This window comes from Tauraco erythrolophus, chromosome Z (assembly GCF_009769465.1).
Source record: "Tauraco erythrolophus isolate bTauEry1 chromosome Z, bTauEry1.pri, whole genome shotgun sequence".
NCBI classification, from domain to species: Eukaryota; Metazoa; Chordata; class Aves; order Musophagiformes; family Musophagidae; genus Tauraco; species Tauraco erythrolophus.
In genome coordinates this window covers 16,160,720-16,185,105 of record NC_141496.1, presented here as the reverse complement: position 1 = coordinate 16,185,105, position 24,386 = coordinate 16,160,720, and the positions used below count along the sequence as shown (strand labels likewise).

General features: G+C 43.6%; 1 protein-coding gene across 1 annotated transcript in view; it reads right to left on the bottom strand.

Moving 5' to 3' along the window:
* Positions 1-1,290: 1,290 nt before the first annotated feature.
* Positions 1,291-24,386, bottom strand: part of LOC104382133 (oncostatin-M-specific receptor subunit beta-like) — a 28,727-nt gene continuing 5,631 nt past the window's right edge. Inside the window, exons 3-17 of the mRNA XM_086629776.1 lie at positions 23,673-23,832; positions 18,487-18,768; positions 16,993-17,122; positions 15,537-15,694; positions 14,363-14,499; positions 12,995-13,154; positions 12,408-12,484; positions 11,782-11,998; positions 10,977-11,177; positions 7,228-7,329; positions 6,603-6,782; positions 4,729-4,893; positions 3,093-3,171; positions 2,744-2,816; positions 1,291-1,740 (exon numbers count right to left, since the gene is read on the bottom strand). Coding sequence (XP_086485902.1) covers positions 1,291-1,740; positions 2,744-2,816; positions 3,093-3,171; positions 4,729-4,893; positions 6,603-6,782; positions 7,228-7,329; positions 10,977-11,177; positions 11,782-11,998; positions 12,408-12,484; positions 12,995-13,154; positions 14,363-14,499; positions 15,537-15,694; positions 16,993-17,122; positions 18,487-18,768; positions 23,673-23,832 — 2,571 coding nt within the window. The remainder of the gene's footprint in view (positions 1,741-2,743; positions 2,817-3,092; positions 3,172-4,728; positions 4,894-6,602; positions 6,783-7,227; positions 7,330-10,976; positions 11,178-11,781; positions 11,999-12,407; positions 12,485-12,994; positions 13,155-14,362; positions 14,500-15,536; positions 15,695-16,992; positions 17,123-18,486; positions 18,769-23,672; positions 23,833-24,386) is intronic.

Sequence of the window (24,386 nt, the reverse complement as noted above, 5' to 3'; positions counted from 1 at the left end):
ATTCTTTTATTTGTGAAAGATTCCAGACAGCATCATAAATAGGTGAAATAAAAGGGTTCCTTGTGCACTAAGGAGGTTAATCAGGTGTAATTCCAAATATTCTGCTTCATACAAATGTACAATGTTTTAAAATCAAAATGGAAGACCGTATTGACTGCTGCCTACTGTAGGGAGTCTCAGTGTTACGATAAAATTTTTATTTTTTTTTTAATACACGCAAAAGTAGTGGCGGAAGGTCTAGCTGATAGGCAGCCTGAATGTGATGTTCTTCACAAATGGGATTCAATGCTCATGTGTCTGACTACCCTGTCTGCCTAGCTGGTTGGTTGGGGCTTGCTACCTAAGTGCAGGGGTTAATGCCAGAAGAAGTTAAGTTCCTGTTCACAGGCAGAGAGACGGTGCCATGGCAACACCTCTGCAAACGTTTCTTTGTTTAGTTAAGAGGATTTTGTTTAGGGCTGTAAAGGATCGTTCTTCCAGGCAGAGAAGGCAGAAGTGTGAGGAGCCCCAGTTACCAGAAGTGGGAGCGGCAGCCTACTACCGGGTGCCTGTACTATAAAAATCTGTCTTCTGTACTCCTTCACCCACCTTGTGTAGTCCATAGGCAGGCGAAGTAAAAGCAGGATCATCACCGGCTTTTGGCACACCGGGCCGCGCTCCTACAGAAGTCAAAGTTGCTGCTAATCTTTCGGTAATGCCCCACACTGAATGCAGGTAGCCCTGCCATGTTGATCCCTTACATCATTTGAGAGACAGAAAATACAGCCCACCCCACCCACCCCGATGTGACCGGGCTGAGGCAGACTCCGAAGCTGGGAAATGCTCCATGCACGGCTGCACAACACACTGGCTCAGGGCAGCCAGAGTGCCTAATAAGGACACACAGGATACTGCGAGGGAAATAGCCTCCTTGGGCACAACCACCTACCTACGTGTTTAACCTGCTCCTCTACTTTCTGAGTAAACTTTTAATCTCTGCAAGATACAGCAGTTCTCTGCATCAGGCTATGAGAAACTGCTGTGGCCCAACGTACATAATACAGGCCACGAAACAGCCTGTCAGTCGTATATAGTGCCTGTAAATTGTGATGAAACAACAGCATGCATCGCTCCTGTGCACAAGTCAGTGTTTTTAAACTAGTCCTGAAGCAAGAGCTTTGCAGCACTAACACGAGTAGGGCGGCTGGGCTTGTGAAAGCCTTCATCAAAAGCAGAATTTGTTGTGGTTTTCAAAAGTCTTATTTATGTTGTGTAACCAAACACTAGATGGACTCAACAGAGGAGAGTACATCAAAGCCTCCTCCCCAGGCAGTGCACATCTGCTTGTGAAATGTATCTCAGGTTGCTCTTTCTGACAGCTGTTTCTCTGGGTGTTGAAGCAGCATCTTCATTAAAAATATCAAAGTAGTAGTGTGGCTGGTACAGCACTACCGACAGTTCTGACTTACTTGCTTCTAGTGTCTCTGGTATTGGACAGGGATCGGATTCAACTGCAAGATGAGAAGAATAAGCAAAATTTTCAAACCAAGTATGAGTCTGAGGTGTAGGTGTGGGTGTCGAGTCTCTCACTTCATTTCCATTAGGGTAAATCCAGGAAGGCTTATAACAATCAATCTTATCTGCTGTTGGCGTTGAAGACAAGTGGTTCCATGGGTGTAATTTCTGGGCTTCAGCCTTACAGTCCACTGATAGTACGTCGGGAACGCCGTCGCTTATTTTCAATACTTTCTCAGAACCGATCTACAAGAGAATCATAAAAAAAAAAAAAATTACTCAATTGAAGAACCCAGAGTAAAGTTAAGGGAGTGATTACTTCAAGCACTTCTAATATTGTCTTATAAATTTTTTTAGTTTGGATTTTTCAAATAAATTAACAGACCACGTGTACAGAATGTTCAATGAAAGCTGTATTTTATGTGGAATTTATCAGAGCATTTATTTAGAGACTTCTGTTTTAGGTAAGTTTAATGCGACTACATTTGAAGAAGGAACCACGTCCCTCTACTTTAAAGGCTTTGCCAGCTTTTTGATGCGTGCAGTTTCCAGTCTGAACCACTAGCAGCTGGAAGGCAGCAGTGTGGGCTGTTCGGTTGTACCGGCTCCTCCCTCTGTGCCAGTGTTCAGTGAACACCAGCAGCAGGCTGGCAGCCACTCCACGCGTGCCAGGGTACAGACACGCTCCCAGCTTTGCCACCCTCATCGCATGCAGCACGGAAGCAGCAGCTCCCGGTTCGAAGGGCCTACAGAAGAAGTTGAGAGCCTTTTGCCAATCTTGTCCTCCCAGCCATCCCGGGATCCTGCATCCTGTATCCCCCCAGGGGCCAGCAAGTGCATGGCTCTGCTGTGCCCTACAGCAGAGGGACATGTGGGGCAGGAGGAGCGCGTGGACAGGGTTCACGGGCTGCAGCAAGGAGCAGTATCCTCTGGTCTGTTGTGTTCGGGCAGTGCTGGGTTTGGAACAGTAATACTGGAAGAGTCGCCTACTGTATCAAAAAATTTCATTTATTCTCCAAATATGCTTTCACTTTTTGCAGTAATGGACTGCAGAATATAAACTGATCACTGCAAGGTCACATGAGTATCAAAAGGAGTTCACTCCATGATGATACTAAGGTATGTTAATTTCTGTATAATAAGCATCACTCATTTTTAAATGCAGTCAACACAAGAAAAAACATTTTTCTGACACTTTACCAGTTAAAGAATGGAAGAATTTTAAATACTAGATTTTCAGTGATCTTACCTTAAACTCTTTGAATGATAGTACTTTGCTCTTGTTAGGAGTAGGTATTACAGGACAGCAGCACTCCTTCACCCTGGCAACAAGAGAGCAAAACAAATGACATTTATGTTCTCTCACCAAAGCATATTCTACCAGCAGAAGCCACACACAGATGTGTACAGAAACAGCAGCAGATGGTAAGTGTCTCAGAAATGCCTCAAGCCAAACACAACATCCACACAGTTGGACAGCCAAAGGAAAAAGTGAATGAGGCCTCACAACCAGCTGGAAGCAACAAGCTGCAGCTGTGGTTTGTGAATTACGCTAGTTATGTTATCTGCCTACAACAGAAAAAAGCATTATAACTTACCACTTCATTTTCCAGAGGCATATAGCTGCTGCTAGTGATGGAACTATCACTACCAGGACTAGAAGGTACAGCATGTTTGCTGTGAAAGAAAAATACTTTAAAATTTGTTTTCAAATTCTCACCTGTTAAAGTCAATATAGCCTGATTTTCTGGGACAAAAATAACATCAAGCCCATGTGAGATACTTGCCTCTAACTCAGCAGTAAAACTGTGTGGTCTGTGGTTGCAAGATAGTTTGGCTAATGCTGCAAAGTTCTGGGATACAGCCGGACATCTTTGGACCTTGATTTTCTTTACCACAGTTGAATTATTACCAGATTGCTTTTAATCTGCCCTCAGGTTTGCATCTTCAGAGTATATTTCCAAAAGTTAAGACAACTCTAACTTCACTTAACTATTTGTTCTAGGTTTTCTCTCAGATCTCCAAGGACAGATTTTTACCATGAGAAATTGAAAGAACACCTGTACCTCCAGTATGGGTGGACCATAGCAAGAGAGACACTACACAAGCGTTCATGCTCTCCTAGGATTTACACTAATACAAGAATCTCAGTATTTCCTTCTAGTTGGAAGACACAGCCTTGGGCTACGCCTTTCACGTACAGCTGAGGCTGTAGCAAGCAGGCTGAGGGGAAGCATTAGTTAGTGCTTGCTCTCCCTCGCCCTGGAACTGCCCTCTTGCCTGTAAGAGCAAGTTTCTGTGTCCCTAACACACACCACAGCAGGGAATGGACAGGCGTTACATTCCCCTTTTATCTTTTCTGCATTAATCAGTCCCCCACTTTGACTCCTTGCGTGGCTGTACAAACGTCTGTGCCTGCACAAGAGAAGACTGGCTAACGGGAGCAGGAACACAGGTGTAAGAGGCAGAACTGCCTCTTTGAGGGCACCATGAGGGTTCAGACACTGTTCTGCTAGTTAGCCTAAAAAACGAAGTCTCCTTGCATGAGTCAATGCTTCACCCTTTCCTGTCCTTCCCCATTCATCTCTACCCCCAACAAATTTTTCAAAACCAGGCATCTCTGATTTGGATCATAAGTTTCACAACCATGACTACCGAGTGGTATTTTCAAGGGAACAGAACTACAGACAGGTGATTTCCTGTTGTGCTTTGATGATAAAATCCATCCAGTTAGCAAACCACAACGCTCAAGCCAACAGCCTTTTCTTATTCACTCACGAAGGAGTTAACTTGGCAATGGATTTAAAGACTGATGGGATTAAGAATCAAAATTAGAAGTTCAAGAGTCCATCCAGAAATTATCTATTTGCACACAAGTCTGTAGTTTTTCCCCTATTAGAAAACTACTTAAATCCAAATGCAATTCTTCAATGCATTCTAGCAAACAGGACTCACTAGTCACGCAAATGTGCATATATTAGGCCATTTCCCAGAAAGACACAATAATTACATAAACACGTAATATCATTTTCATTCTAAAATTAAAAAAAACCAAACATAGCTACTTAAAAGTATCAAAATGCTGTGTTGGTATGCACTTTCCATTTCTCAGTTGGATCCTTTCTCACGCGCCTTTTACATTAAATTAATGTTTTCCCTTGAGAGAAGAATATTCCAACTTTTATATCATCCCTTTCTCCGCTACAAAAGAAATTTTTCACAGCCAATACTCACAGTTAAACGGTGTATCTATGTACATAAAGTTAACAATGGGAGTCTCTCCTCCACCTGTATATGCTTTCACCACCAGTTTGTATTTTGTGTTTGACAGTAGGTGTTTCACGGTGAATCTCTTTTCTTCTGGGTTTTCAATTGTGTATTTACATAGCACTGAATCATCTAAAATAAAACAGATAAGATAGAATCACAGAATCATAGAACAGTTTCAGTTGGAAGGGACCTTAAAGGCCATCTAATCCAAACTCCCTGCTGTGGGCAGAACACCTTCCACTAGACCAGGCTGCTCAAAGCCTCATCCAACCTGGTCTTGAACACTTCCAGGGATGGGGCACCCATGAATTCTCTGGGCAACCTGTTCCAGTGCCTCACCACTCTAATTGTGAAAAACGTCTTCCTTATATCTAGTCTAAATCTACCCTCTTTTAGTTTAAAACCATTACCCCTTGTCCTATCACTACAGGCCCTGGTAAAACATCTCTCTCCATCTTTCTTACAAGCCCCCTTTAACTGCTGAAAGGTCGCAGTAACGTCTTGCCAAAATGTTACAAATCAGCTTAACTGAGACTGCCAGACCACCGAAATAAAAGAATATTTGCAACCCACCTTCTTTGTAATTTGCACACTTTCTTTTGAGAAGGATGACGCATCCTGACTCATTGCCACTGGGCTGAACTCACAACCCTGTAACTCGACTGTCCACAGAATTGCTCATGCTCTGGCAGACCACCTAATAACTTGCTGTCAAAAGCTGCCACTGTTTACTTTAATTTCCTTTTACTAGAGCTTTTTAATAGAATGATTTGGGTTGTGCCATTTCCTTTTTTACCAGAATCTTTTAGCCCTTAAGATTAGGTCAAGTTCTTTGAAGATAATCGAAAGTAAGAAATCTCTGCCTGAAAAAAAAAAACCTCTTCTGGCACTCTATTGTGCAACTCCCAGACTCCAAGGAGAAAAGGGTTAGCTTATTCTTCATGTTCCCAGTCACACCCCTCGTCTGCTAGCTCAGTCAAGCTGTGAAGCAGGAAATCTTCGATTTAAACATTTTAAAGTCTAACTGGGATTACTTGCAGAATTATGGTACTTCTATGGTTAGTTTAGCTCTGACCGGAACTCCTACATAAGTCTCCTTCAGTTCAAACTAAGCTTTTCAGCCTGAGCTAGTCTAATCAGCAGAAGGATCTGATACAGAACACAGCCCAAGTGGAATAAGAGGCAAAGAAAAAAAAAAAAAGTATCCTTCAGCATGTTGGAAACATTTGAAAATTATAATAAAAGCAGTTTTGAGTGCAGAGCAAGAAGATTGGATATGAACGTTTGAACTTGGCTTTGTTCCACCCCACAGCTCAGTTCTGCTGAAGGATCTCCACTGTAGAGCACAGCCACAAATACTTTCACTACAAAAGAATTTAAACGGTGAATTTACACAGTGCTCCAGTTCTGAAGGAAATAAATCATATCCTATGTATTTCTAAAATATCCCAAATTACAGTAAAACTAACATGTTTCCTGTAACTCTCATCCAAGTAGACCACAAACAGATGTTTTCAAAATTCATCCAGAACTCAGATCACAAGAGGCAGAAACTTGACTCCTCCTACAGTAATTGCAAGAATCTTTCCTGGAGCTCACACTGAAGTTAAAAGGAGCTACGGACAATAGGATGTGGACTACAAATCCGTATACACCCATTAGCATCCCAAGCATTAGAGAGGAATCAAAAGCAGCAAATGTTGAAATCTATATTTTGCCTAATGAGCCAATTTGCCTGCCTAATGTGAACTTTTTAAGAGGCTGCAATATCAGCAACAGCCACAAAGCCTTTCACCTATATCAATGACACAACTTTCCAAATCCCAGAGCTCAGTTACCTGGAAGAACATGTTTTTGGGATCCTTTCAAACTACACTCCTCTTGTACAGGCGATACATAAACATGGTAGCCTCTTACAAAACCAGTCTGTGACTCATTTGTGGGATAAGAATCCCAAGACAGTGTTACTGCATTGAAACTCAGTTCAACTTTTTCCACAATAGGATCAAGCAGAGGAGCTGGAAGAAAGGAAATTCAAGTTAAACTTGCCATTATTCTTCAAGAATGTTTATCTTCTCACTTGAAAAACGTCTAAATTCCCATGTAGTGTTTCTATCGTACTTGCATTTAAAAGCTGGGCAAAGCCAAAGCGCTCCACAAAAACTATCAACTTCACTGAGCCTTCTTGCAGTCCACTTTATACACAAAGCAGTGACTCCTAATTATGGCTTTCTTTAGCTGTTCTAATTAACGTGAACTCTACCCGGTCACTGCAGTACTCAGATATCCCCAATGCAGGGCAATGTGCATCGCTGTACAACTTCTAAACGCTGCACTGATGATACAGAAACAACACAGCAAATATATTTTTTAGCTAGTTGCAAGAGGAAGGCTGTGGAATTCTTCTGTTTGTGACAGATGAATTTAGCAAACACACAAACCCTAAATACGTTGCCAACTTACGTAGCTCTCTGAGATAACCAGTCTTCTTCTCCAGTAAGCAGGCGCTATTAGCCACAGATCCATAGATGTGGAAGTTGTATCTCACCCCCGGAACAAAAACAGCTAGAAAACAATGGAACTGATTACAAAAGTAAGTTACAGTTTGTCTTTTGGTGTTGCTTTTCAACTCCTTTCTACACAGCACTACAATTCGTTAGAAATCTTCTTTGTGTTATATTGTGCTATTAAAGCAACTGAAGGAGACACAGGGTAAGCCAATTCTTAATGTGCATAATGTGAATTGAACACATTTATTCTATCTGAAAAAGAGAATTGAGGTGGGGGAGTTTAACATGTTTTTGTCACCCTAGAGTATTCAAGATACATAACAGACTTCGAATGCAGCAAAGAGCAAAATAATTTCATTTGCGTTTCTGGCATAGGCAAAGGTCGTGTTTTGGACTATTTAATGTAGACACATACCCATGCATCAGCACTCCATGTTATCCTCACTGACATCCACTCTCATTCAGATTAACCAAGTGTAACCCACTGAAGAACCCAACATTTTTCCTTTGTGTTACCACAGTCTCCTTCAGTGGGGACTCCCATGTGTTTGCATGAATTGAAGTGCAGTTCCTTTACTGCACATTGAAAAGTGTTCAGTCAACTTTTGTTCAAACATGTTTCATTCCAAAGTGAACTCTCAGCTCCAGAGGCTCCTGGAAGGCTATATTCTTGCAGCTGTGGAAGGGTATCAGAGCAACTTTCACACAGCCAGAAAGGATTTAGGTCTAATGGCCACCACTGGAATAAAAAAACACACAACTGGTCCTAAGCAAGGACTGGTGCTCAGACACATTATTTGTGGCACACTGACAGCACTAAATCTTTCACTGCACAGTGCGTGTTGAACTGCCTGAGTCTAAACTTCTGGCCCATGTAACAGCTAAGGCAGAGCTCCATTTTGCATCCCTCCTGCTAAAAGACGTTTAACTCCTTCATTAGCCTCATCATCCTCCTTCAAGGTGTTACTACAAGCTACTCAGAATAGAAGCAGCCTCGCAGTCACAAGCCCTGGTCCTCATGGGGGACTTCAACCACCCTGACATCTGTTGGAGAGACAATACGGCAGGGCACAGGCAGTCCAGGAGGTTCCTGGAATGCGTGGACGACAACTTCCTCCTGCAGGTGATAGAGGAGCCGACAAGGAGGGGTGCCATGCTCGACCTTGTGCTCACCAACAGAGAGGGACTGGTGGGCGATGTGACACTTAAGGATAGCCTTGGCTGCAGTGACCACGACACGGTGGAGTTCAAGATCCATGGGGCAGCAAGGAAACCATTCAGCAAGCTCTGTGCCCTAGACTTCAGGAAGGCGGACTTCGGCCTCTTCAAGGACCTGATGGGCAAAGTGCCATGGGAGGCGGCCCTGGAGGGACGAGGGGCCCAGGAAAGTTGGTCCACATTCAAGGAGCACCTCCTCCAAGCTCAGCAGAGGTGCATCCCGATGAAGAACAAGTCGGGCAAAAAGACCAGGAAGCCCGCGTGGATGAGCAAGGAGCTCCTGGACCAACTGAAAATGAAGAGGTTAGCCTACAGAGGGTGGAAGCGGAGACAGATAGCCTGGGAGGAATACAGAGAAGCTGTACGAGTGACCAGGGATCAAGTGAGGAAGGCTAAAGCCCTGAAGGAATTAAATTTGGCAAGGGATATAAAAAGCAATAAGAAAAGCTTCTATAGGTATGTAGGGGACAAAAGGAAGTCCAAGGAGAACGTAGGCCCCCTCCGGAAGGATACTGGTGCTCTGGTTACCCGGGACATAGAGAAGGCTGAGGTACTCAATGACTTTTTTGCCTCAGTCTTCACTGATAAAGCCTCTTGTCTTACTGCCCAAGCTGTGGAAAGAACTAGCAGGGACTGTGAGGATGAACCACCGCCCACTGTACTTGAAGAGCAGGTTCGGGAACATCTGAGGAACTTGAAGGTGCACAAGTCCATGGGACCTGATGAGATCCATCCGCGGGTCCTGAAGGAACTGGCGGATGAAGTTGCCAAGCCACTGGCTATTGTATTTGAGAAGTCGTGGCGGTCTGGCAAGGTCCCCGATGACTGGAAGAGAGGGAACATAACCCCCATTTTTAAAAAGGGGAACAAGGAGGACCCGGGCAACTACAGGCCGGTCAGCCTCACCTCTGTGCCTGGCAAGGTCATGGAGCAGATTCTCCTGGGAACCATGCTAAGGCACATGGAGAGCAAGGAGGTGGTGGGTGACAGCCAACATGGCTTCACCAAAGGCAGATCGTGCCTGATCAACTTGGTGGCCTTTTATGATGGGGTGACAGCATTGGTGGACAAGGGTCGACCAATGGATATCATCTACCTGGACTTGTGCAAAGCTTTTGACACTGTCCCGCACGACATTCTTCTCTCTAAACTAGAGAGGCATGGGTTTGATGGATGGACCACTCGGTGGATAAGGAATTGGCTCAATGGCCGCACTCAGAGAGTAGTGGTCAACGGCTCGATGTCCAAGTGGAGACCGGTCACGAGTGGCGTCCCTCAGGGGTCCGTGTTGGGCCCGGCCCTCTTCAACATCTTTGTCAGTGACGTGGACAGTGGCATGGAGTGCACCCTCAGCAAGTTCGCCGATGACACCAAGCTGTGTGGTGCCGTTGACACGCTGGAAGGGAGGGATGCCATCCAGAGGGACCTCGACAGGCTGGAGAGGTGGGCCCGTACCAACCTCATGAAGTTTAACCAGGCCAAATGCAAGGTCCTACATCTGGGTCGTGGCAATCCCAGGCACAAATACAGACTGGGCGGAGAATGGATCGAGAGCAGCCCTGAGGAGAAGGACTTGGGAGTACTGGTGGACGAGAAGCTCAATATGAGCCGGCAATGTGCTCTTGCGGCCCAGAAGGCCAACCGCGTCCTGGGCTGCATCAAGAGGAGCGTGGCCAGCAGGTCGAGAGAGGTGATTCTCCCCCTCTACTCTGCCCTCGTGAGACCTCACCTGGAGTACTGCATCCAGTTCTGGAGCCCCCAACATAAGAAGGACATGGACCAGTTGGAGAGGGTCCAGAGGAGGGCCACGAAGATGATAAGAGGGCTGGAGCACCTTTCCTATGAGGACAGGCTGAAAGAGTTGGGGCTGTTCAGCCTGGAGAAGAGGAGGCTCCGGGGTGACCTTATAGCGGTCTTCCAGTACCTCAAGGGGGCCTACAAGAAAGATGGGGAGAGGCTGTTCAGGAGGGCCTGTTGTGATAGGACAAGGGGTAATGGTTTTAAAATAGAGGGAGGTAGATTCAGATTTGATATTAGGAAAAAATTTTTTACCATGAGAGTTGTAGAACACTGGAACAGGTTGCCCAGAGAGGTGGTGGATGCTCCATCCCTGGAGACGTTCAAGGCCAGGTTGGACGAGGCCCTGAGCAACCTGATCTAGTTGGAGATATCCCTGTTCCTTGCAGGGGGGTTGGACTACATGACCTTTGAAGGTCCCTTCCAGCCCTAACCATTCTATGATTCTATGATTCTATGACTTTTTCTAAAATACTATGCTGACTTCCAAGACTTAATGGTGCTGGCACATTTGTGGTGTCTAATTCATTTGCTAGGCCAAACATAATGCCACATGCTCTTGAGGAATCACACCTGCACTGCACGGACTTCAATATTCCACATGATTTATTTCCTAAATTCACCTAATGCCCCCAGCACAAAAGATTGCGGCACAGACATCAGAAAGAAAAATTGTTTGGCTTTCACCTGAGTTGATCAAGGCACGGGAAATGTTGGGCCCAAATCTTTTCCACTGCAGATCACAAGGCTGCAACATCGGAAAGTTACACCAGTCGACAATGTAACTGTCATATATGTCTCTGGGCTTCCAGGAAATAAAAATGCCATCATCTGTACCATTAACCTGTTCTTCTTTAAGCTCTGAACCACCGAGCTCTACTTCAGTGCCTAGGAATGAACCAAACAGTCTCTATTATTTTCCCGCACGAGCCCTCAGACTCTAAAATGAAGATCAATATAGTTTCTATGCTAAGCTGTTAAAATAGTAATAAAATAGTTGTATTCCTTCTCTATCAGACATATGGGCTCTTTCACACGCTGAAAGCTGATCTCTTTGTATGCTGAAAGCTAACAGCTCAAAGAACACGCAGTAATTATTACTATATATTTGTAAAAGAACTCAACTGCAGAAACTGGAGTCACAAACAGAAAGTCAGAAGAGGTTAATCACACACAGAGTTCCCTGCAAGGTACTACCTGCACCTTCACAGCACCTGCCACAGATCTGAGGCCTCGGTTTAAGGCTAAATGCAGAGACTCTCTGTGGAAAACAGACTCTCTGTTGTAAGGGATGGATCAAGGCACTTCAGCTTAACAGACATACAGCTACCACCCTATAGGCAAAAATACAGTAATAATTTCCAGAAAGCAGTGATATGAGTTAACAGGCCAAATACTTTTTCCCCAAGATGATAAATTGTCACTTAAATAGGTGAAAACAAAACTCTCATAATGGGCAGCTAAACTTAACTGAAAATATTCCTACTATTACCTGTAGCTCTAGGGATGATCAATACTGAAGGAAGTGAATAATTAACATTGTTCTTCGCCGTGACACTGATTCTGTAGGAATGGTCATCAATGGAAATCCTTGTGCTATTCTGGACTGATGAAAAGGAGATGCTTTCAGGATTAGAGCCATCTTCTGCTTTTTCCCAATTTACTTCGTATGAAATACTTCTTCCGTTTGCTCGAAAACTTGGTGCTTGCTGAGGAAAAAATGATGTAGGTAGACACCAACTACTTAGTGAATTTTGCCGAAAAAATATTAGAGGAGCAATGAGAACGTTAAACAACTGATTGGATGTATTATTTCTGTAAGAATATAAACTTTTTTCCATGCATGCATAGACATACTGGTTGAAATGGAAATGGAGAAATCTCAGTAATGGGATTTGTCTTCTTATAATGCTTAGAAAAACAGAAATGCCAGGACAGCACATTATCATACAGCTACATACGTTCTGTAATATATTATATATAATATTTGTCCCAGATTCTTAAAAGATATATTCCTACTGAATTGCTATTAAGTGCACACAAACTTGTTAAAGTTCATGGGAGAAGTTTCCAACCCCTTTTTGAAGGGTTTTGTTTGTTTCTGTGCTCATGACTCACCTTCCAGAACAAGGTCACATTTCGCCCCTGTAAAACTGGTGTGATTTCTCTCCAGATGTCCAGTTTCCCTGATGGAGCTGCAATAAATACAGCAAAACAAAGATGCTCTAGGTGCATCTAGAAAAGATAAACTGTTTAATTGCTTCCTCCCATTTGAAGAAATTCCACTCCTAAAAGCTCTCTTTCCCCATCACTCTCAGGTCTTGTCAAAATATCCTTTAACTTCTTAACTTTTTTTTCCTGAATGAATGTCTGGTTCATTCCCTAGAAAAACCTTTATTTGCTTGCAGTTCCCAGGTGTTTGTTCCCACCTCTGCACAGTTCCTCCAGCCCTCACTGAACACCACAACTAAGTCTGTCCATCCTCCCAGTCATCTGGATTTCCCACAGCCTGCACTGGATGAAATGGCAGAGACTGGCAGATAGGATGAGAGCTGTTTAAGAAGCCACCTTCCTAAAGTTGGCTTGGTATGCCTCTACTTTTATGCATGCATCAGGCCTCTGCTTTAGCTACACAGCAAGTAGCAAACAGTGGTGGCAAGCGAAGAACAGCCTTCAGGCTTCCCTTCTCAATAGGCTGGACGTACCTGCTTCCTTTGTTCTGATGGTTCTGGCTTCGCTCCATTCACTCCACCTCCAGAAATGCTTAGCTGCCCCACAGCGTACTCTAGCTGTGTATTCACTGTATGGCTGCAGCCCAGCCAGGGTGATGCTGGCATAATGGAGATGCCTGTCTGAACTGTTACGCTGTAAGACAGAACAGTAAGAGCTCAGTTCAGCTTCATCAGCAAAAGGTTTTTGTCTCAAAAAATAGCTCCTCCTCTAGATCCTACAATAGCCAGTTGAGCTTGACTTGGAAAAGATAATACTGGAACAATAGTCAAAAAAAAAAAAAAAAAAAGAAAAGATATGCATGAGATCCAAAGACTAACTCTCTGAGTAGGAGTCACTCACCACTCACAACCTGCCAAATGACTACACCTTACATCAAGGAGGGAATTTAGTGAGATCTTATCCTCGCACAGTCTGGGTCTCTTACTCAGTTAATGTAAGTAGGATGCTGTTCCAGCATTATTCACAGTATCTACAGCTACCTTTTTCTTCCATTTTTTTCCCTAACCTTTTCCCCAGCTCCCTCTTAAAAGGCTGGGTGAGTTCTGCTAAGAGTCAAAAACTGAGCATGCTTTTAAGCTTCTGCTTTAAACTGTCACCTGCAATGGTCAACTGCAGCAGCCATTTGATCTATCAGCTCTTGAGCAATACTTAAGACAGAACACAGCTTGCTCCTGATCTTCATAATGCTTTTTAATATGCTAGAGGCAACCTATGCTTACAAGAAAATGGCTACAGAGAAACCACAGTACATATGCAATGAGTCAGTCAGCCTCACTGTTTGTGAAAGAGGTGGAACAAGACAAGGAGTCCATTCAAATAATCTTCAAGGAGATGGAAGAGGATGGGAGGAAAAACTGTTCTGGGGTTCCCTTACTAGAAGACAGACACATTATCATCAAGTACAGTCAATAGTACACAGAAAGCTCCTGTGCTGATATAAAAAAAAAGCCTTCAACACACTCTCTGCCATTTGTGTGTAAGATAATATGAGTCATAAAACCATGACAAATCAAGACTAGCAATAGCTAACAGCAATTATAAGGCCCATAAGTATTTTCATTTACTTCAGCAAATCTCAGAACCCATCCAGCAGAGGACAGAGCCAGATACACAGATAGGTCCCACTGCACACTTCAGCCAGCAGTACAGGCAGTGTTGGGAGTATGGCTCCCACGTGGACCATATCATCAGTGTAGAGCTTGGGAGCAAACAAATCCAGGAAACAAAAACATCAAAACACAAGATTTAGAGTGTATTCGTATTGCTGGGGAATTACTTTTTTAATCTCACTTCAAAAAGATACTCGCTATATTTTTGTGTATGAAATCCAGGTTTCATACCAGTTCTACTTTCCCATCAGGTTGGAGCACTTCAGTCTGACAAAAGAGTTCAATTCCTTTGTTTTGATGTTTCCAATATAACGTGATTTCTGTATCTGTGCATTCTTCCCACAGCTGGAAAGGTGCAGCAGGATAAACTGTCAATGGAAAATCTGAGTTAGATCTTGTAAAACATAAAATACATGCAAAAGTGTTTTAAGGTATTTTAGCTGAGTAGTAAAAGCAAATTAGAAATACAGACTTTTCTGCTCGTCTAGGAGAAGCAGACATAAATTAGTAAAAATTAATTTCAGAATATAAATATAAGTAAATGTTATATAGGATTAAAAAAACCCCATCCTTGTGCTGTCTTGGAAATATTTTAGAACATCATGAACAAAAGAAAGAATCAGAGATGAGAGACTTTTATTGTAAATCCAGTAAAATTCCTTAATCCAGTAAAATTCCTTAATCCGGGGCTTGGTAGAAGCTCCTGATGTAGCACAGTGAGTAACGTTTGCCACATTTCTGCACCCCAGAATCCAGCCTCTTCACCAGAAATTTTATTCACAGCTCTTAGCATTGACCCCTGCCAGTAGTTAACCTCCAGTAAACAGAGCCAATGCTACTTCTTCCAAAACGAGACCCCTTACTGGTATTTAAGCAGTATTCAGTGAGAGCAGCAGATCTTAAACTCTCCCATATTATCAGTCCAATTGTAAGGAGTAAGACACGGCAACATGAGTGAGTGGTATATTTATACAGTTTTGGCCATTATCCTAGAACTTCATGGACCATGAATTACAATTGGAGGACTTGAGACTCAAAGGAGTGTGTGTTTGATGCATAAGTCCTAGGTACCACATGCGGAATTGGAAATGATGGACTTCAGTTTTCCTTTACTTGCTGACATCCTTTAAGTAAGGAAAATTCTACTGTAAATATGTCCAGGATCAGACAAAACATAAAGGACTTTACAGCAGTCACTATTTAAAAGGTTAAGTCATCATAAATATTATCTGTAACTTCTTTAACTTGTAACAATCACCAGCACAGGGACAGATAACTAGTAAAAACTGTGAAGACAATAATCAAGGACTTCCGTACTTTAAACTGGGGCACTCAACTATTAAGATCAGAAGGAGGAGGCGCCTGCAACAAAAAACATTCAACAAAGGCATAGGCAAGACCTTACTTCTGTGAGTTACATCAAAAACATCCGTGGCAGTTTTCTTTCCCAGTGGATTTTCCACAGTCACTGTGATATTCCAGATCCTCTGCTGGCCTATATCCCAAGAACACGAGCACCGCTCAGAACAGCTTACTGTGCATAGAACCAGTTTTTGGGAAAACCTATCAAAGAAGGAGTTGGGGAGAGAGAAAAAGAGAGAAAGATGGTTTTCCGTAATGTAGAATTGACACAGATGTTGAAATTTTTGATGCCCAACTAGAATACAACATCATAAAAAATAAGGCTGAGGCCATTGTATGAAGCCACCCAGTTGTTCCCCTAGCCTGAAGGAGGATGCATATAGGTATTCTTACAATTAAAAGAAAGTTTTCTTCAAAGTCTAAGTTTACTTTATCCTTTTAAGATACAGCTAAATTGCTTTTAGTGATTTCCTCATGTAAATTCTCAAGTAGGGACTTATTTGCCAAGAATTAAACCATTCTCATGTCTACCATTATGCTTTTAAATTAAGCAGTAATTTCAACTGCATCTTCTAACCTTCCATTTTAAAATCACCATCATTATATCTTAATGGAAGTGAACGAGGCAGAGACCATGAAGGTATATGCAGTGATGCCTTCTGCTGAGATCTTTTGATGAAAGTTTGTTGACATGATGAGGCACCTGTCCTGTTTCATGAGTTTCCCTTTCTCTGCATGCCCTGATGTAAATCCCCTGTCCTCTCCATTTAGATGTCTCTGTAGTAAGGAGCCAAGGGCCAGGTCTGATACGCTACAGCTGTGTAACCTTGACTCAGACTGCCAAGAAAGAGCTGTGAGAAATCTGCAGAGAGATTTTACAAAACAAAACAACAACAAAAACAAAGTAAAAAAAGCTGAAATTACAGACAAAAGTAGGATTTTTGAGATAGGATTTTCAGTAGCTCAAGGACTCAAGAAGGAAAACACCAGCATGTAAAGTTATAAAATCCGAAAGAAAAAAGAACTAGGGAGGCTAATCAGGCTTACTGGGCTTAGCTGGGAATCATCAGTTTGAGTCAGCCTTTAGCGTCAACAGATTGTGAACACATTAATACTCCGCCTACCAGCTGATTAAATCCTAGTTATCTGTTGTGTGTGTTATCCAATACTTACATTATACTTTTAAGTTACCTATATCCTGACCGCAGGCTGTCTACTTACCTACTGAAAGATACCCAAACAAATTAACCCAAAAGAACGGTAATAACAACCTTTATCAAGCAGAACCTGGTCCGATGGACCTGCAACTTTGGTATAGGTAGTCTAACTCAGAGCACTTCTGCACTGCTCAAACTCTGTTAAATAAGCTGATCAGTGAGATGGAAAGAGTCAGGCAGCTAATTGCAATAAGGATAAAAAACATTTCCACAGATTTTAAAGGAAATAATGTGACTGTTCTGTACAGCACAGGCCAGAGTTAATATAACAATGAGAGTTACCCTTCAGACAAGGTGTATTTTGGTGAATGACGTCCATAAAGATAGGTGTCTCTTCCTCGGCTCCAAGTACATGTTACTCTTCTTATGTCTTGAGTTTCGCAGGAAAAATCCTTGGGTGCATCAGGTGGTTCTTTTCAGAGGCAATAACCAAGAAAACACCAACAGCATGGCAGTCAAGGCAAAAGTCATCAACCTTTTTACTGTACTAACAAACTACAAATAATGGATACGTACAAAGTCTGATTTACTAATAGATGTTACTATTCCAATTATAGTTATTCAATAACCACTCTGCAGAGAAAATCTGACTAACATCATAAATTAATTGCAACCTAAGCACTTCTGTATGTTATAATTTTTGTTACATTCATACGTTTATTAATTTAATCTGTATTGGGGCCAGTGAGAACCTCATGAAGTTCAACAAGGCCAAGCGCAAGGTCCTGCACGTGGGTCAGGGCAATCCCAAGCACAAGTACAGGCTGGGCGGAGAATGGATTGAGAGCAGCCCTGAGGAAAAGGACTTGGGAGTGCTGGTGGATGAGAAGCTCAACATGAGGCGGCAATGTGCACTGGCAGCCCAGAAAGCCAACCATATCCTGGGCTTCATCAAAAGGAGCATGGCCAGCAGGTCGAGGGAGCTGATTCTGCCCCTCTACTCTGCTCTCGTGAGACCCCACCTGGAATACTGCATTCATCTCTGGAGTCCCCAACACAAGAAGGACATGGAGCTGCTGGAGCACGTCCAGAGGAGGGCCACGAAGATGATCCGAGGGCTGGAGCACCTCTGCTATGAAGACAGGCTGAGAGAGTTGGGGAAGGGAAGACTCTGGGATGATCTTATTGCAGCCTTCCAGTACTTAAAGGGGGCCTACAGGAAAGCTGGAGAGGGACTCTTTACAAGGGCGTGTAGTGATAGGACAAGGGGCAATGGCTTTAAACTGAAAGAGGGGAGATTTAGATTAGATATAAGGAAGAAATTCTTCACTCTGAGGTTGGTGAGGCACTGGAACAGGTTGCCCAGAGAAGTTGTGGATGCCCCATCCCTGGAAGTGTTCAAGGCCAGGTTGCATGAGGCTTTGAGCAATCTGATCTAGGGGAAGGTGTCCCTGCTCATTGCAGGGGGGTTGGGCTAGATGACCTTTAAAAGTCCCTTCCAACCCAAACCATTCTATGATTCTATTGTTTTCTTTCTGTAAAAATGGCTACTAGCCTGAGAAAGGAGGACTGTGCTGAGTTTTTACCATATTGTACAGAGACAATGAAGCTGAACTCCTAAACAGGTAAGCATATTTAAAAATCAGTCACCTGTCGTAGGATCAATTGGTGAGATTAATCTGAACGCATTTAATGCTATTCTTTAATGCTTTCTGTATGATACGATGGGATACAGACAACTTACAGCAAGCTTTTTTTTTTTCTCCCCTATTCCTCACAGTCATTCTTGACTTAATTACAATAGGAAAATAGAGCTGTAATAAAGCATTCACTTACTACCCACAAAGAAAACTGCATGATCATAGCATTGCTCTTCACTGCAGGACTCTTGACAGTAGACCGTGATGTGAGGCACTCCTTGATGAGACACATTTTTCACAGTGAGAAGTCCGACTTGACTGTTTGTGTGATTGAAAACATGTACAGCTGGGATTAGAAAGAATTCCTTAATGATATGACCTTTCCTTCCAATGCAACAAAGAGTGATGTCAGAGCCTTCCTCTACAATTTTTTCATTTGGAAAGATTTGTGGTCCAGTGTTCTTTGAAGTGTCCAGGCCTGCAAATCAATACATAATAAACCATTTTGAAATCTGCTCATGGCAGCAGCCTTCAACCAGAACACACAGTGAAGTATTAACACAAGGATCTGCTAATGTTACTTTATCCATTCATGGACTTTGATTTAGTATTCTTCCCCATACAGAGATCAACTTCTCTTAAACCCATAAACATAGAATGTAGTCCAACAAACTACCTATGAGGCTAAATCTATCTCACTGCCTTCCACTTAGGGGAAACAAAGAGTGTGCATTCCAGAATTGCCTTTACAGGTGAACATTACCTTCTGCCCCTATGAACAGGCTGATGCTTACAGCCAAAATGCCTGTTCTTGAAGATTATGAGCAGGGGGCTAGAAAACATTGTGTTCTCAAGCTCATGAAGAGCTCAGCTAAGAAGAGACAATATTGAATTAATCAAGTCAGTATGGGGATACCCAACTTAGAATGAGACTCCTATCAATGTTGGACTCCTTGCTGGATGCAAAAATTAGTGGGATTTAAGTGATTCATGGGCTTTTGCACAAGTTGGAGATAAAATCTACTCTCAATGAATCTGATCCAAAAATCTGGTGAACTCTAGAGTCATTATCTTTCAAAGAGCAGTAAATCAAGTCTGTAACGCAGGATTAGTTTGTGACAAAGTAATAGTATTTTGATCCCTATCTAACTTCAGTTGAAAAAATGAAAACTCCAAGATTAAGGTTAGCAAGAAAGAAAGGAGAGTCTTGCATCCTATTTTTCATTATATAAGCTGAGGGAGATGAGCAATTTTTGCCCATGCACAGGCAGTGGAAGCAGAGACAGTATCTTGGGAAGAGTATAGAGATGCTGCCCAGTTGTGTAGGGATGGGGCCAGGAAGGCCAAGGCTCAGCTAGAGCTGAACTTGGCAAGGAACACAAAGAATAATAAGAAGGGCTTCTGTAGGCATGTGAGCCAGAAAACGAAGGTCAAAGAAAGCATACCCACCCTGCTGAACATGACTGACAAACTGGTAAGAATGGACAAGGCAGCGGCTGAGGTACTCAATAACTTTTTTGCCTCAGCCTTCACTGAGGCTCTCTTCCCACACCTCTTGAGTGGATGGACCGCAAGGCAGGGACTAGGGCAGCAAAGTCCCTCCCACTGTCAGAGAAGGTCAGGTTTGAGACTTCCTTAGGAACCTGAATATACAGAAGTCTATGGGACCTGATGAGATGCATCCCAGAGTCCTGAGGGAAATGGCTAATGTAGTTTCCAAGCCACGCTCCATGATATTCGAAAAGTCATGGCAGTCAGGTGAAGCCTCTGGTGACTGGAAAAAAGGGAAACATGGCACCCATTTTTAAAAAGGAGTAAAAAGCTGTACCTTGGGAACTACCGAACTGTCAGCCTCGCCTCTGTGCCTGGAAATATCATGGAACAGATTGTCCTCGAAGCCATGCTAAGGCATATGGAGGACAGGGAAGTGATTTGAGTCAGCCAGCATGGCTTCACCAAGGGCAAGTCCTGCCTGACCAACCTGGTGGCCTTCTATGTTGGAGTGACTACATCAGTGGAGAAGGGAGGAGCTACAGTTGTCATCTATCTGGACTTCTGTAAGGCCTTTGACACAGCCCCCCACAGCATCCTCTCTCTAAACTGGAGAGATGGATCTGATGGATGGATTCTGTATAGCGAATAAGGAATTGGCTGGATAGTCACATTTACAAAAAAGGGCGGAAGGAGGATCAGAGGAACTACAGGCCTGTCAGTCTGACCTCGGTGACGGGCAAAGTCATGGAACAGGTTATCTTGAGTGCTATTAATGAGCACATACAGGTTAACCGGGTGATCAGGCCCAGTCAACATGGGTTTATGAAAGGCAGGTCTTGCCAATCAAACCTGATCACCTTCTATGACGGGGTGACCCTCCTGGTTGACGAGGGAAGGGCTGTGGATGTAGTTTTCCTTGACCTCAGTAAAGCCTTTGATACAGTCTCTCATAGTGTTCTGGTTGCCAAACTGGTAACTGCTGGCCTGGATAGGCACACCCTCCTTTGGGTTAAAAAACTGGCTGGATGGCTGGGCCCAAAGAGTGGTGGTAAATGGGGCTAAATCCGGCTGGAGGCCGGTCACCAGTGGGGTTCCCCAGGGCTCAGTGCTGGGTCCGGTTCTGTTTAACATCTTTATCAATGACCTGGATGAGGGGATTGAATGTACCCTCAGTAAATTTGCGGACGACACCAAGCTGGGAGGCTGTGTTGATCTGCTCGAGGGTAGGGAGGCCCTTCAGAGGGATTTGAACAGACTGGATCATTGGGCTGAGGCCAATGGCATGAGCTTTAAGAAGGCCAAGTGCAGAGTCCTTCACTTGGGGTACAAAAACCCCAAGCATCACTATAGGCTCGGGGAAGAGTGGCTGGAGAGCTGCCTGGCGGAGAAGGACCTGGGGGTGTTGGTTGACTACCGGCTTGATATGAGCCAGCAGTGTGCCCAGGTGGCCAAAAAGGCCAATGGGATACTGGCTACACGCCAGAATAGTGTAACCAGCAGGAACAGGGAAGTGATCCTGCCCCTGTACTCGGCACTGGTGAGGCCGCACCTGGAATATTGTGTCCAGTTTTGGGCCCCTCGCTTTAAGAGAGATATTGAGCTCCTGGAGCGAGTCCAAAGAAGGGCGACTAAACCGGTGAAGGGGCTGGAAAATAAAACTTATTTGGAGCAGCTGAGCGAATTGGGGCTGTTTAGCCTGGAGAAGGGGAGGCTGAGGGGAGACCTGATTACAGCCTACAAATACTTGAGAAGGGATGGTGGGGAGGTGGGGGAAGGGCTCTTTACATTAGTGATGGGTGACAGAACAAGAGGAAATGGGTATAAGCTTAGTTAGGGGAGATTCAGGTTGGATGTTAGGAAGTACTTCTTCTCTGAAAGGGTTGTCAGCCACTGGAATAGGCTGCCCAGGGAGGTGGTTGAGTCCCCATCCCTGGATGTGTTTAAGAATAGGGTGGATGAACTACTTAGGGATATGGTTTAATGGGGATTAGGGACGGTTGGACTGGATGATCTCTAAGGTCTTTTCCAACCTAGAAATCTATGAAATCTATGAAATCCAGAGAGCAGTGGTTAACTGCTCAATGTCTGGAAGGAGATCAGTGATAGGTAGCGTCCTTCAGGGATCCGTACTGGGACAAGTAATGTTTAATATCTTCATCAGTGACATAGACAGTGGGATCAAGTGCACTCTCAGCAAATTTGCAGATGATACCAAGCTGAGTGGTGCGGTTGACACGCCTGAGGGACAGGATGCCATCCAGAGGGACGTGGACAAGCTTGAGAAGTGGACCAATGTGAACCTCATGAGGTTCAACAAGGCCAAATGCAAGGTCCTGCACATGGGTCGGGGCAACCTTCAGTATCAATACAGGCTGGGGCATAAAGGGATTGAGAATAGCCCTGAGGAGAAGGACTTGGGGGTACTGGTGGATGAAAAGCTGGACATGAGCCCGAAATGTGCACTCGCAGCCCAGAAAGCCAACCGTATCCTGGGCTGCATCCTGAGAGGCGTGGCCAGCAGGTCGAGGGAGGTGATTCTGCCCCTCTACTTTCCTCTTGTGAGACCCCATCTGGAATATTGCATTCAGCTCTGGGGTCCTCAGCACAGGAAAGACATGGAGCTGTTGGAGCGTGTCCAGAGGAGGGCCACAAAATTGACTGAAGGGGTGGAACACCTCTCCTGTGACGAAAGGCTGAGAGAGTTGGGGTTGTTCAGTCTGGACAAGGCTCTGGGGAGGCCTTAATGTGGCCTTTCAATACTTACAGAGGGCTTATAAGAAAGATGGGAGACAGATTTTTTAGCAAGGCCTACAGGGATAGGACAAGGGGTAATGTTTTTAAACTAAAAGAGGGTAGATTCTCAGCAGACAAAAGGAAGGAGTTTTTTACAGTGAGGGTGGTGAGGCACTGGAACAGGTTGCCCACAGAAGTTGTGCATGCCCCATCGATGGAAGTGTTCAAGGCGACGTTGGATGAGACTTTGGGCAACCTGGTGTAGCGGAAGGTGTCCCTGCTCATTGCAAAGGGGCTGGACTAGATGACCTGTAGAGGTCCCTTCCAATTCAAACCATTCTATGATTCTACGATTGCATGATTATGTGCCATAATCCATGTATACAGACCTGTGATGCTACTACCCGTGATGTCTCCCATAACTAAAAGCCCTTGCTGCTCCAAACAAGAATAGTATTTCTTTACAAAATCACTCTAGTCGTGATAGTTTTCTAAAAAAGATAGTTTTCTAAAGCAGTTACATATTTTGTTTAAACCAAATTCTCTGGAAACCAAACTGTTATAGTAAGACATTATAATCTGAAAAAACATGGTGTCTGTGATATCATTTATTACATTATTGGTTCACTCCCTGTTTACTCTCGTATAATTCACAGCAGTTCATTCCAAGTGACATAAGGAGCTAACCTGCTCTTCTCTCTCTGCTTCTTTAATACTAATCAAAGCTATGATCCCCAGGCAAAAGCAACACATGATGATGTAGCTGTAGCTATGCGTTTCCTCTCCTCTCCTCCGGGCCAGGGCTCTGTCTGATGGGTGACAGGCTATGCTAGAGCCTATCCAAGATCCCATGCCACTCCATGTAATGCATTGTTTTAATGTATGAGCAAGAAAAGCTCTAAAACTTTTGGCCTACTAGCTTAGGAAGATAGTCCACAAATTAAAACTATGGCGGAAGCATTGCTATTATTGCCAGGAAAAAAAAAAAAAAAAAAGAGTTGGTTAGTGCTTAGGGATGAAAGAGTTCTAAATGGATTCTTGATTTGATGCCATCTCTTCTGAATTGAACTTCAATGTTAAAGTCACCAGTGAATTACAATCTAGCTTCATACTGGAAAAAATAAAACCAATATGGAAAAATATTGTTTTGCTTACCCAGGACAGTCTCCCACGGACTCCACTGACTCCAGATTTGTGATGCTTCTGCTTTGCTCCTGATTCTCACTGAGTGTGACATACACTCCAAAGGTAGGTCTGAATCCCATATCCAATGAAGAGGCTTTCTTGATTTATCAAGCGTAATGTTATGAAACTCCTAGAAACAAAGGCCAGTAAGGAAAAGTATTGAAAACACAGCAATGTGTAGACACTTTGGAAGCACAATCAAAAGCAGTGACAGAGAGAGAAAGCTTAAAGGAGAAAAATGTTTTTGAAAAATGAACCTCTGAAATCCCACTCACTACATGTGATCTCACACTAACTAACCAGTAAACTAAGTAACTGCTTACAAATCTGTAGTAGCAGTGGTAGAGTGACTGACGTGCTGGCAAGATTACTTTATTCTGACAACACAGTTGTGAGTCAGGCCCTGCTTCTCATGAAATGGATTTGCTCTCAGAGACTTTCAGTGGATTATTTGTCTAATGCTCTGGGTTACACATCCCTGGCTCTGAATTACACCAGGAATCTGCACTGGCCAGTAAGGATTTATGCAGAGGATATCTAATTGTAGCGCTGAGGCACACCATCTGAGGACAGTACTACCATCAATGGCAGGCAGAGTAGGAAAATATCTGATGGTTTCCCCAAAATGCTTGACTGCTGTAATGTGCACATGCAAGAAACGAAAAAATACAACCGAACTGTTAA